This window comes from Falco peregrinus, chromosome 3 (assembly GCF_023634155.1).
Source record: "Falco peregrinus isolate bFalPer1 chromosome 3, bFalPer1.pri, whole genome shotgun sequence".
NCBI lineage: Eukaryota > Metazoa > Chordata > Aves > Falconiformes > Falconidae > Falco > Falco peregrinus.
In genome coordinates, this window is record NC_073723.1 from 109,307,066 (window position 1) to 109,321,712 (window position 14,647).

The 14,647-nt window shown below is 45.3% G+C and overlaps 1 protein-coding gene across 3 annotated transcripts in view; it reads left to right on the top strand.

Moving 5' to 3' along the window:
* Positions 1-14,117, top strand: part of C1QTNF12 (C1q and TNF related 12) — a 28,714-nt gene extending 14,597 nt beyond the window's left edge. For 2 of the 3 annotated variants that reach the window (XM_013299603.3, XM_027787607.2), the window contains exons 5-9: positions 5-234; positions 4,782-4,890; positions 6,228-6,318; positions 10,555-10,633; positions 11,246-14,117. In XM_013299603.3, coding sequence (XP_013155057.1) covers positions 5-234; positions 4,782-4,890; positions 6,228-6,318; positions 10,555-10,633; positions 11,246-11,344 — 608 coding nt within the window. In that variant the 3' untranslated portion in view covers positions 11,345-14,117. The remainder of the gene's footprint in view (positions 1-4; positions 235-4,781; positions 4,891-6,227; positions 6,319-10,554; positions 10,634-11,245) is intronic. The other variant, XM_027787608.2, reaches the window with a different exon arrangement.
* The last annotated feature ends 530 nt before the right edge of the window (positions 14,118-14,647 follow it).

Consider the following 14,647-nt stretch of genomic DNA (forward strand, 5'->3'; position numbering starts at 1 on the left):
CCAGAAGCCATTGAGCGTCGAGCATCCCTGGCTATTTCAGCCCATCCTAGCCAGCTGCCTCCACTCCTGCTCTCCTTGGAGGAAGTTTCGCCCCACAGACGTGTAGAGGAGGCATTCCATTGCAAGCTAAAAGGACAAGTCATTGTAGATAAGAAGACCCTGGTAGAACTTCAGAACTTCCAGTCGGTGAGAAGGGATTACAGACTGAACCTGTGCAACTCCACAACAGCTATTGTGCGTAGATCAGCTGTAGTTCCCCCAGTCTGCAAAGCTGCTAGGTGACTGTGTAGATAAAGGTGTTTCCCAAAAGGGCAGACTAATCCCAGAAGCACATCCCAGGCTTGGCTGCTATGAATATAGCACTACCTTTTCTGTGATTGACAGAAGTAAGATCTCGTAGGGTGATTTCAGCACTGAAGCTCAGCTGCAGTGAGATGGACATTTAACTCTGAGTCCTCTCCTTCCTGACAAGCCCAAGAGGCAGACTTTCTGCCTTCTCTTGCAGCCCAGCTGAATCTCATTACAGTTCTTACTGAAGTTCTAACAGGTCTGTGCAAGAGAGGGCTGTCTCACAGGTCCGAACAGCAGTCAGGTTTTTTTATTTCAGTTAATGATGGAGAAAGACTTGTCCATGTTTGGCATTAGTCTGAAGGATCTGTTCTTTTTTACAGTGCACACCCTGTTTAATTCCAGAGTAACGTTCAAGTGCAGAAAAATGTCAGAGGCAGACAGAAGCCATTGGTTTGGTTATGGATTCGTGAGCCCAAATAAGAGCCATCGTTTTGTTAGATGGGCCAGTCCTGATGCTCAAATTCTTTACATAATGTCTTATCGAAGACTAATAAATGTTAACTGTATAATTTTGTTATAGTCATGTTACAATGACAAGCACGCCAGCATGGGATGCTGTCGGTAGTTATAAGCATGGTTACAAGCAAGCTGTTGAATTGATATTAAAACTTTTACTAGCCATTTCTGATCCAGCGGCGAATAGGATCTGAATTGGAAGTATAAATGTTAGGCAAAGTAATAGCTAAAAACAAACAGCTGCTTGGTAGCTGAGGAGACTTATTCTAGACTTTGGAATCACAAAGCCTATCTAATACCACAAGGCCTTCAGACACATGGTTGCTTTTGTGATGTGACAAGAGTTTGAAGAATATAAACAAGGAATATGGCTTTCCATCAGCAGCATTTGCTAACACTGTCCATGTAGTACGGTGCTGAGCTTCCCTCCCAGCTGCTCCGAGTCCCGTTTCTGAGGAATCCTGTCCAGCAGATCCTTTCCTATGAAGCAGTTTTGCTGCTAGGACTTCTCACAGCTGCGGGACTAGAGGCAGGGGCTGTGTTCTAAATAGGGTGCTTTCCTGGATCTTTCCCAAATACACTTGTGGAAGCCTGGTTTGACAGCACTGTGGGTGCTGGCACAGAGGCAAGATTGTACTTGAAGTGTGGGCAGGGCTAGAGAGATCTGCTGCCTCATTAATTAGGAGGGAAAATGTGAATAAAGACATCTCAGCCATCAGTGCGTAGGCTGATGCTTCCCATGCTTTGTTATCATATGCCTAGCTTCTTTCTAATTGCTTCTGGCCCTGAAGCTGATGTGGGAGGGCTGGCAGGCCTCTGGATGCCAGCCTTTCATTTCAGCTTTGGGACAAGAAGTGTCTGGTTTTAGCTTGTGCTCTGATATAGGGGAATTTAGCAGGGAGGGAGACAGGGGATGCTCTTGCAAAGATGAAAACATTGACTTTAAACAACCCAAGCAGGGGGGAAAGAGATCATTCCCCTCCCTCCATTCTGTCAGTTTAATAGTGTGAAGAAGCCAACAGTTTGATACTTCTCAGGGAAATGACAGGGGTTGACTAATTTTCCTGGATTTGGACTTTACCCAAAGCATTTTGAGATAGTGGAAAGAACCTGTGTTGAGAAACAGCCTATCACTACTATATTCTGTCATTTGAGTGTGTTGTCCAAGTCACTCTCACCTTGAGTGTTGAGAGAGCACAATGGTTTTCTCATCCTTCCATGCTATATTTCCTCCAAGAATGTTCCCTCCCCCTCTTGGTCTCACAATTTCCTTGATATCTGGAACGAAACATGTGATACTCCTTTCCCCACACCTCTTCCTCCTCTGCCTCCTGCTTTGAGGTTTCTGATGGTTGCCTTTTCCAGAAGCTCTCAGAAAGGTACGTGACACAGCAAGAACGGAAGTAACTGGAGACTCTGACAGGCCATGGAAGTGGGATTTCTCTGGGGCCCAGGAACGTTACTGGAACCAGATCATTTAAGGCTAAGATGGCCTACGTGCTTTTTTTTCATGGTGAAAGATCCCAGAAGGACTCCTGGTGTCTCCTGTGCCTTGAGGTCAGGCTAAATGTCTACCTTTTGGCAGCTGAATTTTGTTGCTGCTTCAGGAAATTGGTGCATCCCTTGTTCATTGTGGTTGCTGTGCAGGCTGTGTATCCTGTTCTTTAATAACAGATAAGTCAGCGCATTGCTTTCCACAGCATTTGTCACTGAAAAGTGATACTGGCTGTTCATATCTCAAATCTTGGTGCATGGCTTCTGTTTTCCACCTGGAAGTAAACGATGGAGTGTACGAGGGAGATGTGGGGATAGGAGCTGAACTGAGGCAGAGGAGCTGAGCTTGGTTTGTACAGAATGACTAGACACTAGTTTATTTGCTTTTGGTCTGAAATAACTGTGTGCAAACAGTTTCTCAGATATAAATCCCTGCAGTGTCTGAAGCAGCTAGGTGAGTATGCTGCTGTGAGGCAGCAAATGCAGCAAGGAGCTCTAATTGGCGTAGGGTTTAATGGAATATTTTGCCCAGAGAACCTCTCCCTGCATTGTCTATTTCTATGAGCAAAAGAATAACAAAGCCACAGAGGGCATGAAGAAACAGGAATGTTTTATCAGCGATAATTTACTGGTGCCTAAAATTGCCTTCCACGCTCAGCCAGTGGTTTTGGAATTATGTTGCTGATTCTGCTAATAGCTGTAACAAGAAAGGAATGAATTAACTATACATTATTAACTATGCAGTACAGCTTTACACATATACAGGGCTTGGATCTGCTCTTTCAGTGAGGTAAATCTGAAACAGCATTACCAAAAATGATATAGCATAAGAGCACATAGTCTTTGTTAGGTTGGCTGTTGTCTGTGCACGTCCTTTTGTGTGTGTTTCTGTGCACAAGCACACATTAGTGCCCACTGATAAACACAGGGACTTAGAAATTACCGTACAAAATGTCGTTGTTCTGCAGTTCATTATTACAGTTTTCCCATTATACTTATGTGATCTTATAAGAAGTGCCACTACAGTTGCACATGGATAAATTTTTACCATGGTATGCATACATAAAACATTTCTAGAAAAGTTCTGTGAAATTTTTAAAATACAGCTAGATCTTGGTAAACAAGGACTGGGAATTATCCTGCTGTGACCCTTGCCTGGGATGTGCTGAATAAAGGCAGGTTCACTCCTACCATGTAGTAACTATCTAAACAAACACCACTAGACCCCAATATTTGCAGCTTTACACCCTTTAAAAGAGAAAGCTAAATAAATTATTTCTACCCTGCACTGTGAAAGCTCGCAATTTCTGGCTGTGATGAACCGTAATGGGGAGGCAATTAACTTCCTCTCATACTTGAACAAAGGTGTTCCACTACTTTTCTTTTTTTTTTCCCTAGTGTAGTAGCACCTGTGGCAGCACTGCTCCAGATTTGTTCACCACGTCTTAGGCCCGTTTTGCCAGCTGGTATTGGAAAGAATGTCCAAATGCTGGGTTATTGAGATCGCTAAATTATGTATTTGTGCATGTTTTGGGGATATAGCAGTATGTGTGCCTTTACCAAGTCAGACTTGAACAGCTCTTCTGTCCTGTAAGACCAATGTGGGGCAAATGTCTCAGGACAGCATCCATGGGGATGCGTTCACATTGCACAGAATGCCCTTGCGGTGGAAGCAGAGTCTGACTAATGTGCTTTCTTGGCCCGTTGAAGCCACTCCTGCTTCTCCCCAGCTCTAGCCAAATTCATGAGGCAGGCCAAAACAAACAATAAACATTTCTTGCAGGGTTTATTTTAGTCTGAGTCAGATAATCTGCTGTGAGTTTGACTTAAGACTGCTTCCTTGCCATGAGGAGAAGCTGCATGCTATTTACTAGTTTTTTGCCTATTCTGTAGAATCCGAGGCTAGAACAAAATGAAACTAAACATGGAATCTTTAAGAATCCAAGCTGTCATTCTTTAACAGTATCAAAGCCACCTGACTTAAACCTAAAGTGGGTAGAAAACCTCTGGAGACCCATACAAGTGTTTTCTCTGTACTTGTATCACAAAAACAGTGTATGAGGTTCCAGGTTTTTGAGCCCGGGGACACTGCTTGGCCCCATTTAGGAAGTCTTTGGGAGTAGTAGGGACCTCTTGACTCAAAAAATGCGAGATCTTGTGTAGCAGAACATCAGTGGAGGCTAGAGGCCACTAGGACCAGCAGAGCATAGGGATGCAGTAAGCACAGTCTGAGTCAAGGTAAACTGGAACAGTCTGGCAATCAGCAAAAAGGGCATCTTCATGTCTCATACTGATCGTTTCGCCTTTTGTGAGCATCAAATGCTGAGAGTGCCCTTCTGGCAGGTGTGTTCTGGGGAGATAAGCCTCACAAATTTTTTCAGCTTTGTTCTCATGCATGTAAGCTTGTTCTTTGTCACAGGCAGAGGCAATTGTTGAGAGTGCTGGGGATTTCATCAAGGTCTGGTTTTCTCATTTTACAGCCTCTGGCCAAAGGAGCTTTTCTCCGGGGGACGGGATTAAATCTGGCAACAGGACGTTTCACAGCACCTGTGTCTGGCATCTACCAGTTTTCAGCTAATGTCCACATTGGTGAGTGTTGTCCACAGAAACCTTTTCTGTACTGCCTGAGAGCTGCAGGAAGGAGTCCTGGAGAACTCCCTGGGTCCCGTTTGATTTAAAGTATGTGCAATGCCAGCCCTTTGCAGTGAGCTTTCCCTTTGGTACCATGACCCAGACCCCTGTCCTTAGAGTTGGGTGCTTCCCCAGACCGACAGCCACAGCAAGCTCCTCCGTGCAAACCAAACAAATCAATACTTCTTATGGAGATGAGTTTAGGGACCAAATATATTCATGTGCAGAGAACTTAGGGCTTCCATAAAAGACCTTAGAAGAAATGAAGATGGAGAACTGCATCAAGGCAGTTCTGATTGTGTTTTGTCACCAGTGCGTTTGTTCAATGGTTTTTAATTATTCAGTGATGAAGTATTTTATAATCTAACACCAGAAGGGTGCTTTCCTGATAAGTTTTGGTGGGTTGACCCTGACTGGATGCCAGGTGCCCACCAAAGCCCCCTCCTCAGCTGGACAGGGGAGAGAATATGTAACAAAAGGCTTGTGGGTCAAGGTGAGGACAGGGAGAGATTGGTCACCAGTTACTGTCACAGGCGAAACAGACTGGACTTGGGGAAAAATAAATTTAATTTATTGCCAATGAAATCAGAGTAGGATAATGACAAATAAAACCAAAATCTTAAAACACCTTCCCCCAATCCCACCTTTGTTCTTGGGCTGAACTTTACTCCTGATTTCTCCTCTCTCCCAGCAGCACAGGGCATGGTGGTTTTGGTCTGGTCACCAGATGTTGGTTTTGCCTCTTCCTCCTCAAAGGGAGGACTCCTCACACTCTTCCCCTGCTCCAGCCTGGGCTCCTCTCTCCATGGGGCCAGAGGTCCTGCCAGGAGCCTGCTCCAGCATGGCCTTCCCATGGATCACAGCCTCCTCTGGGCATCCCCCTGCTGCGACGTGGGGTCCTCCACAGGCTGCAGGTGGAGATGGGCTCCACTGTTAAGCCCCATGGGCTGAGGGGCACAGCCTGCCTCACCATGGTCTTCATCACAGGCTGCCAGGGAATCTCTGCTCTGGTGCCTGGAGCATCTCCTGCCCTCTGCACTGACCTGGGGGGCTGCAGGTCCATCTCATAGCCGGCTGGTGCTGGCCCACCATAACAAATCAAAGTTGGACATAAGAAACTGCTAGAAGCTTCCCCTACAGAAGCCACCCCTATAGCCCCCCTCTACTAAAACCTTCACGTGCAAACCCAATACAGGAGTCACAAGGTTACTGGTGTCTCTGTTAAGCCAAGCACCAGCAACTGGTGGTCTGCTATGTTGTGAAAGTGCTTATATTCCTTCCACTGCTTTCCCTAGACCACAGTGAGTTGAAGAGTAAAGTCCAACTCCGAGCCAGAGATAATGTCCGAGTGTTGATCTGCATTGAATCTCTGTGCCACCGATACACGTGAGTTACTGCGATGCTGTCTTGACAATTATTTTTCTCAGATGGGCCGATGTTTCAACCAACTGTGGAAATCAGGTTCACCAACAGTGAATTTTATATGATAAATGTTTGTAGAACTTTTCTGAAGAGTGAAGTTCCGTTCGCTTTTAGGTTTTATGTGGTTTTTTTAATTCTGATTTTTAACCTTTTGGTGCTAATTACTCTAAATAGCTAAATGTTGTGTATGTTGAGAGAATTGTGAATGAAGTCAGCTGAATCTGGATGTAGCTGAAGGTGCCGAATGCTCAGCTATCATGAACATACAGAGTGAGACAAACACTTTAATTTTGTGCCAGAGGTGGTTAGGTAAATTTTTATAATTTCAGCTGCGTCCTGAATGGATCATGGCATCTCACTCATGTTGCCATGGAAGTGCTGGAGTGATGAGAAGAATGAATAGAAGGAAAATAGAGGTGGATGGGTCCTGAGGCAGAGAGTGCAAGGCTTGTACACAGGTGTATGATACCTTCTGGCAGCCCTCAGATGCCTTCTGGAGCTTGCTCAGATAACCACGCTGAATTTTCCTTTGCTGGGATCCATTAGCAAAACTCTGCTAAAGAATTGTTAGGCCATGGCGACCTTGGGTGTTGCTCCTTATGCACTGGGCCACGGCACCAGTGTACTGGTGGCTGCTCGTGTTTGCTCTGCTTCTGTCATCCTTTCAGCTGCAGCATGTAGGTGCCCTGTGTCTCGGAGAAGGCCAGCTTGCTCTGGAGGAGTTTGGCAAGCTTTGCTTGGAGGAAGGGGCTGCGGAGCCCCTCGGTTGGGCTGAAACACACCCAGCAGAGGGCAATGCCGCTTGCACAGAGTAGCCACTGCGTCTGCTTGCAGCTCAGCCCTTTTCAGGGGAGAAAAAATGCCTGGACAGGGCTGTGCAGCTTTGCTGTGCCCTGCCCGCAGCTCTTCCAGTGCAGCTGTAGCAACAGCCTTGCGATAGCACCACTGAAATATAGCCGTAAAACGACTCCGCAGGTGTAACCTAAACCCGACAAAACCATACATTTGCTGCTGGACTGACTGCTTCAGCCCTCACCTTCCCTGCTCCATGAGTCAGAGTGCTGCAAACAGGACTGACCTCTCTGCAGACGTTTCAGTTTAGTGGTGGGTGAATTTGACATGAAGCCTCGTGTAATAAATAAACCTCTCTTAGGGTTCATTGGCCTGTGGAAAAGACTCGGTTGGTGTCTGTGTACCCGTTAGTAACTAGGGTAAGAGGGAGCTGTGCACCCACTGACATGATGGGAAATCAAGGAGCTTGCAGACTGGAGCAACTGGCACCTCCTCGGCCCTGTAGACTGTTTTATAACCGTTTTTTATGACTGCAGCATTTCAAGTGAGGCAGTGACAGACTGGCTGCAGTCACAATGTCAGAGAAGAATGGGGGTGTAACTTCTTGCCCCTTGAAGGGTTGGCTTATATTCTGGTAAGCTGCAGATCTTAGGGGACATTTCATGTCTGGCACTTGTGAGAATTCCTTTGGATCGTGCTAAGAATGGACCTCAGCCTGATCTGGAAATCTGGGATGCTTGTTGACAGGGAGTGATTTTGGGACAGCCCAGGCCTTTAGTCACAGGGGTAGAACACGTATGAGTAGGGTAGAATATTACTGCCCTTTTTACAAGTGGCTCTCTCAAATTGCCTTTGCACAGTGCAGATCCCTAGTCCTGTCCTTTACTCTGCATAGCGAAGACCAGTCAGATTCCAGTAATCAGGTGTTGGGTTTTTTTCTTTCTTCAGCATTGATGCTTTTTTCTTTTCACCTATAATAATCTCTTCATTTTAGCAATTTCATCAAGAACAGGACTCATGCCCCTAGCCCTTGGATTCCTCGGAGACTGCAAGTCCCACAGAATCTTTTTCTACATGCTTTTGGGATGTGGAAAGATAATCCCTGTTGGGATACGGGAAAATATTGTTGGTTGGTGATGTTGACCTTACGGTATTTCAATAAAGATTTGAGTGAATGAGTGGGTGAGATTTATGAAGCCACCTACAGGATTTAAAAGTGAAATGGATCCTGCAGATCTCCAAGAATGAAAAGCTGTTCTCCCATCCTGATCTCTGCTTTACGTTGTCTCCAGTTACAGGATCATATAGAAAATCTAAAATCCATTTAAACGGTTTTGAAAAATAAATGAAAGTGACAGGGGTGACTGTTCCTTCCTGAGATTCCACAAGCTCCCAATTGATTTAAGGCATCTGAGGGAGAACAAAATGTTTCTTCTGGAAGGCTACTTCTGTCTCCAATGACAGTTGCCTGTCTATGTCTCTCTCTCCTTTGCTGTCCATTCAGTCAACCTTACAGTGGTATTACTAAAGAAAGGATGTCAGTCTCTGATTGCTTTCGGCATGACTTTAGTTTTGCTTTCTTGTTCTGGTAAATGCAAGCACAAGAGTGACCTGAATAGGAAGCTTCCCCGTGGGCCATGGAAACTACTGTGCCTTCCTCATTGCAGGTCTTTTTAGCTGAAAGCTTCTAGAAATCTGTTCTGGCTCTAGCTAGGATGTGTGAACAACCTCTTTGTCACATACAGCCCAGGCAGGTTGTATGTGCCATCTGAAGAATTTATAGCTACATTCTCCAAAGAACAGGAATAGCAGAATCCTTTTTGTCTTAGAACTGACTCAGGTGTTAATTATTTAGATAAAAGCTCTCTGATCTGTGACTCAGAGTTTTCATCAGTTGTCCAGGGTTGCAGTTTATGGTTGGCTATCCTGTATGGCTGTCCAGAGTGGAGTGAGTTGGACAGCAGTGGGCATAAAGCGGGATCAGCGCTGGCTCCGAGAGCCCTCTCTGTCATATGGTAGATGAGAGTATGGCTGGTCTGGGGCATGGAAGGTGGGTGGAGGGATGGGAATCTGCCTGGACAGACATTCTGCTGGCACAGGCTGAGCTGCCACCCGTGCTTGTGGAATTTCCTGGGGATGTCAGCATACACAGTCATTCATTTGAGGGAGCTGAAAGAGCCCCGAGGGCTTTCGGCAGAGAGAGGTGGAAACTTAGAGGCAAGGAGACAGTTGGAGTAGAAGAGATTAATGGTGGGAAGTTCCCACCCAAGTTAGGCTTTTGGCAGAAGCATACAGACTGAGCTCTTCAGTCAAGGTGGTGCCAAGTGGCTTGCTCTCTCTGGGCCAAATTGCCCCTACCTTTTATGCATGTTATTTCCTTGCAAGGGGGCTGGAAACAGCACGTTTGCACTTGCTCGGTTTCGTCACTACCACTTCATGGAAAAAAGGGAGGAAAGGGGTTGGTTTTCTTGGGAAAACAACTACATCTGCTACCACTGGCTAGGCAGGTATCGGAAGAACTAGCCAGGTGTGGAGCTCTGTGCTTTCGTATTGCTTTGGAACTGAGCTTACAGGAGTTGTTCTGATTGTTGTTGTCTCAGGCACCTCCTTCCACCCCGAATCCTGTACAAAGGAGCTGAGTTAGTGTTCTGTAAACTGCGGGTGCAGCAGAGAGCAGCTGTCCTATGTCTTGCTCCTGCAAGGAATATAATGGCTATTAGAATATGATATTAGGAAAACCCAGTGTTTGAAGAGTGACCTGGAGCTCTTCCTTGAATTTTAACTAAAGCACAATATTTTTTTTTTGTGCTTTTCTGACCCCTGCTCCAAATGTCCTCCCAAAACAGCTTTCAGCTGCAGAATATGTTCTTTCTTTCGTAGGCTGACTGCATATATTAAGGTTGAAATACGCCTTTCATGCTTTGGAAATGGATGAACTGTAATTGGCAGAATGCATATACCTGGGTCTTTGCAGAATAACAAGCGTAGAAACTGTTGTGGGGGTCAGCAAACTGGGATAACTGGTATGGATGGAGATAAATCTAAAGAGCGTGTCTAGCACCTGTTCAAGGCTGGGGAATGGAGACTACAGGACCTTGAGGAAGACCTCTGTCAGAGAAGGTGGCTCCCAGCTCTTGCCTCCAGCTCAGTTTTGTGTTCAGAATCCTGTGTGCTCTCTAGGTCTTCCATTAGACGCTACAGTGAGGACAAGAATCTACCATTCTCATTTCGAGGTAGCTGATTACTGCTCGAATCAAGTCAACAGGCCACCTGTTTAGTCCAGATGGGTACTAGAACCAGCAGGTCCTATTTCTAGGGAGGTCATGAGACTACTGTCATTCTGCATGCAAGTATTGTGACTGCCTTAGGTGTTCAAGCAGTTTATTTTTCTTTTTTGCTACTGTTTAGGTCTTTGGAAGTCATTGCTGGTCTGGAAAGTAACAGCAAAATCTTCACTATCTACGTACACGGCTTACTGCAGCTGCAGGTAAGCCCGTGCAGGCGGAATCGCTGTACTGGTTTGCTTGGTGGGCTGTGCGAGGCTCTCTTCTCACCAGGAGACGGGGAAGCTTTTATTAATCTTCTTTCAAAGGTTAATGAAGTTAAATGCCTTACTTGGAGTGACTAGAGAGAAGCTGTGGCAGGAACAGGAACAAAAGCCAGACTTGCGTTGCCCATTCTGATCTTAAGCTGCAGAAGTAACCTCCCCTCTGAGGAATGACCCTAAATATTTTTCTTTCTCAAATCTCCCTAGCATTGTTTGTTAAGATGGTAATTCTATTTCCCATTTCATAGCAGGGGATGTGAAGCACAAATGGCCACTTGACTAGTCACCCAAAATGATGCTAGTGCAGTAGGAGTCTAGTCAAGGAATAAATCTATAGCACAGTTTCACTACAGAAAATTTCTTCCACTAAATCAAGACTGTAGTGTTGCAATAAAAAAAAATATTTGATCAGGTCCTGTTCCCAGGAGGGAAAAGGGCAGGAGGCTTCTGTGCTTAGTTCATGGCAGTGAAATGCTTTCCGCCCCCGCCCCCCCCCTTTTATGCTGGGATGAAGCATCAGATAATTTCCCTTTCCCTCTTTTCTCTCGGCAGGCTGGCCAGTACACCTCCATATTTGTGGATAACAGTGCTGGAGCTCCCATCACCATTCAGAACGGATCAGATTTTATGGGCATGTTAATGGGCGCGTAACGTCATCTGCAGCAGCGTAGCAGGGAAGGATATGAATTAGAGCCTTGCAGTGTATATTTGACTGAAGAAACCTTTACTTTGACTCTTGAAGACTGCTTCCTTGTAACTGTTGGCATCTTTTTAAACAAGCAAAGAGCCTTTCCTTTCACAGATACTCCAGCTTGCTTTCAGAGGCTACTGCTTTTCGAGGTCCACACCAGTTCATTCATCGTAAAAAAATATACTTTTATAATTCAGAAATAAACTGTAATATTTAATTTGTGCTTCACCAGATGCTCACTGAACAGTACACTGAGATTTGGAATTTGTTGCATTATAACTTTATTTCACAATAGCACTTGTAATCAGCATGTCTTTTGGGATCGATTGTGGGGTGTTTGAGTTTGTAAATGAAGGATTGAGAGGGGAAGTAAAGAAGTGACTATATTCTCTGTGTTATGGAGGAAGAGACAAGGATTTGCAAAACTGCTTTTCTCATGCAATTGTGAACGGTATAGGCCCCCTCTCATGTTCAGAATTGGATATATTTGACAAAAAGTATATTGAATTCTCAGACAATGCCTGCTTCACAGATGGGAATCCAAGGTCCGAACTCTTTATTGTGGTTCGTTGTATCTAAGTATTGCCTTGATCTTACTGATGAAGCTGAATACCTTGCTGCCTGTGCAGTTTTGTTGTTATGAAAAGGTAAGGCCAATGGCACCAGTTCTAGCACGAACTCCCTTACTTGTGTTCTTATGTTTTAGTAAGATATACATGTGGTTTTGGACTGCATCGCATAGACAGCATCCTCTCAGGTGCCGTATAATCATTTGTAAATGCGTCAAATGTATTACACTGGTTGTCAGAAGCCTGGCAAAGACAGTGAGGGTAGCAGCCCCGGATCAGATGTGTCACCTATTTGGTGCTTGTTTGATGCCAGTGAAATAATAAAAGAAAACATGGGGCAAGGCTTGCTTCCATCAGGCGGCCAGGGTCGTAGCGAGTCTATCTGAGCTGTGCTTGGAGGTTGAAAGTGCTGCCAAAGGCTGTCCAAAAGACCGTCCAGTGGATGTTTTCTGGATTTCTACACATCTGTTTGCAAATGTAAGCATGTGAGATCGAGCCCCCCGAGCAGCTTTGCATATAGCTCCTGGCTACAAACTCATTCTGATTAAGTAAAAGGGTGTTGCCATTTCACGGGGTTAAGGTGTGTTACCCAAGATGTGGTAACATCCCTGTGATTAAAAAAAACCACACTCGTTTAACGTACCTCTGTAGCTTTCCCTTTCAACAGACACCTGGCCCTTTTATTGATTCAACTTAACTAAGGACATACTTGTATAACAGTGTCCTAAATAGATGGTAGCAAGGCCCAGAAGGGCGTCCACGTACTTCTTCTTGAATATTTGCAGTGAAAGGAAGATATCCCTTGTAGTATTGCGACCTTTGATCAACTGCAGTATCTTCGTTCAAGGGAAACAAAGGCTGCTGGGGACAGCAGAAGGCATGTAAAAAATGTCATCTGTCGCTGGGTCTGTTCAGGTTGGCCAATATATGATGTTTCTACAAGCTCCAGTAACGCTGCTGTTGAGGTTGGTGGTATGCAAAGATGTCTGTCTTCGAGAGCTGTGGAAATACCTGCTGTAAAACAGGCATGGCTCAAACTGGTTTGGGGTTTTTTTCATCTCTATTATAAATACCTTGAGACAGAGCTTTAAGGATAAATGGTATTTTTTCCTTTGTGAAGAAAGTATTGAAGTGATACCTATTGGAGGAGGAAGGAGAGGGTACAGGGAATGATACAGTAGTGCTGTGACACAAGTAAACACAGGTAAATTCCGCTTTCTAGTCAATGGAATGCGGTTGTTCTAACTGGACCTGTGTGGCTGTCTAAAATACAGCAGCTATGAATGTTTATATATTCCTTCTTGCTCCACAATACATACCAGAATTCCTATGGATTATTTTTTTTTTCATAGTATACTTTGGGGAGAATCTGCTTTTAAGCATAAACTGGGTGCTGTGCTGGCAGAGGGGAGTCCACAGCTATCGAAGCATAGCAAGCAGCAGCAGCGGTCATCTCTGGAGCTTCAGATAGCACGAGCCACGTGTGAATATCACTAAACCCTGTCGATAAAGATTGGCTGCTTACACGGGGGTTTGATGGAGTAAGTGTAGTCAGGGCAAGTGGCCTGTATCCCAGCATGTATAGCTATACTGTCCTTTGTTCTGTGTGAATATTTGTAATAAATTGGGCTGTTTTGTGCATGACTTACAGCAACATAATCAACGTGGTGTGACATTCAAGCGTACATTGGTATATATAGGGGTTTTGAACCGAGTCTCACTGTTCTTGGTAAATCTGAGTTAAAATATTTATTTGGTTGTAGAACTAAAAATGTTTGTCAGACTCTGTTTTGGGATTTGTGACTCTCTTTTCCCCACTCTTTGCTGGTTTACTCTCACGATCTTCTTAGTAGGAGACGCACTCGTTCTGCCTTTATACTGCTTCTCCTTTATTTGTATAAAGAGTGCTGCCCTGACGGTTTCCCTGGTGTGCTAGCAGCTGTCAGACAGTCCTAGGAACACACAGCCCGAACAGTGAAGGCCTAAATCTCCCTCGGCAGGAGCAGTGATTGCCTGTGGGTAGTGTCAGAGAGAGGAGCAGACCTCTCCCCGGCGTCTGTCGGGGAGCCACGCTGGCCTTCTGCTCCCGCTGGGGAAAGGAGCCGCATTACCGGAGGACATGGACATCGCATCTCTTTGTCTGTCCCGAGTTCACCGTCACCACTGGAAAGCTTGTGGGGTTTCAATCAGCTCTTTTTATTCTCCAGATAGAGGGTTGTCCCTTAAGGAGCTTTCCTACGCATCTCCAAGGTCTTGTAGCCAAAAGACCTTTTTTTTTTTTTTTTTTTTTTTTTTTCTCTTTTTTAGGAGTCTTTCAGCTCTGAATGCTAGCAGGCTGCACTCCTGGGGCTTCAGGCAGCGTGAGATTGTCCGTCCAGCAGCAAGATGGGGCAGAACAGGTCGAAACGGCCAAGAAGCGAGCTGAGAGTGGGGCCTCCAGCGCCGGGGTGCAGCGAGTGTGCAAAACTCATCACTATTATGGACACGAGCCTCCTGGCTGGGCTGCGGGTGAGACAAACACCCTGCAAGGCTTCCGCGCTGTTTGGAGAGCAAGGAGATTAATGGTGTGCGAAGCAAAGTTTCAGTGCTCCTCTGTAGTCATAAAATTTATAGTCCCAGAAAATGGAAGGACTCGAGGGGACTGAGTTCGGTATGAAGAAGTTGTTTATAACAAAATAAAACCCACGTGCTTGA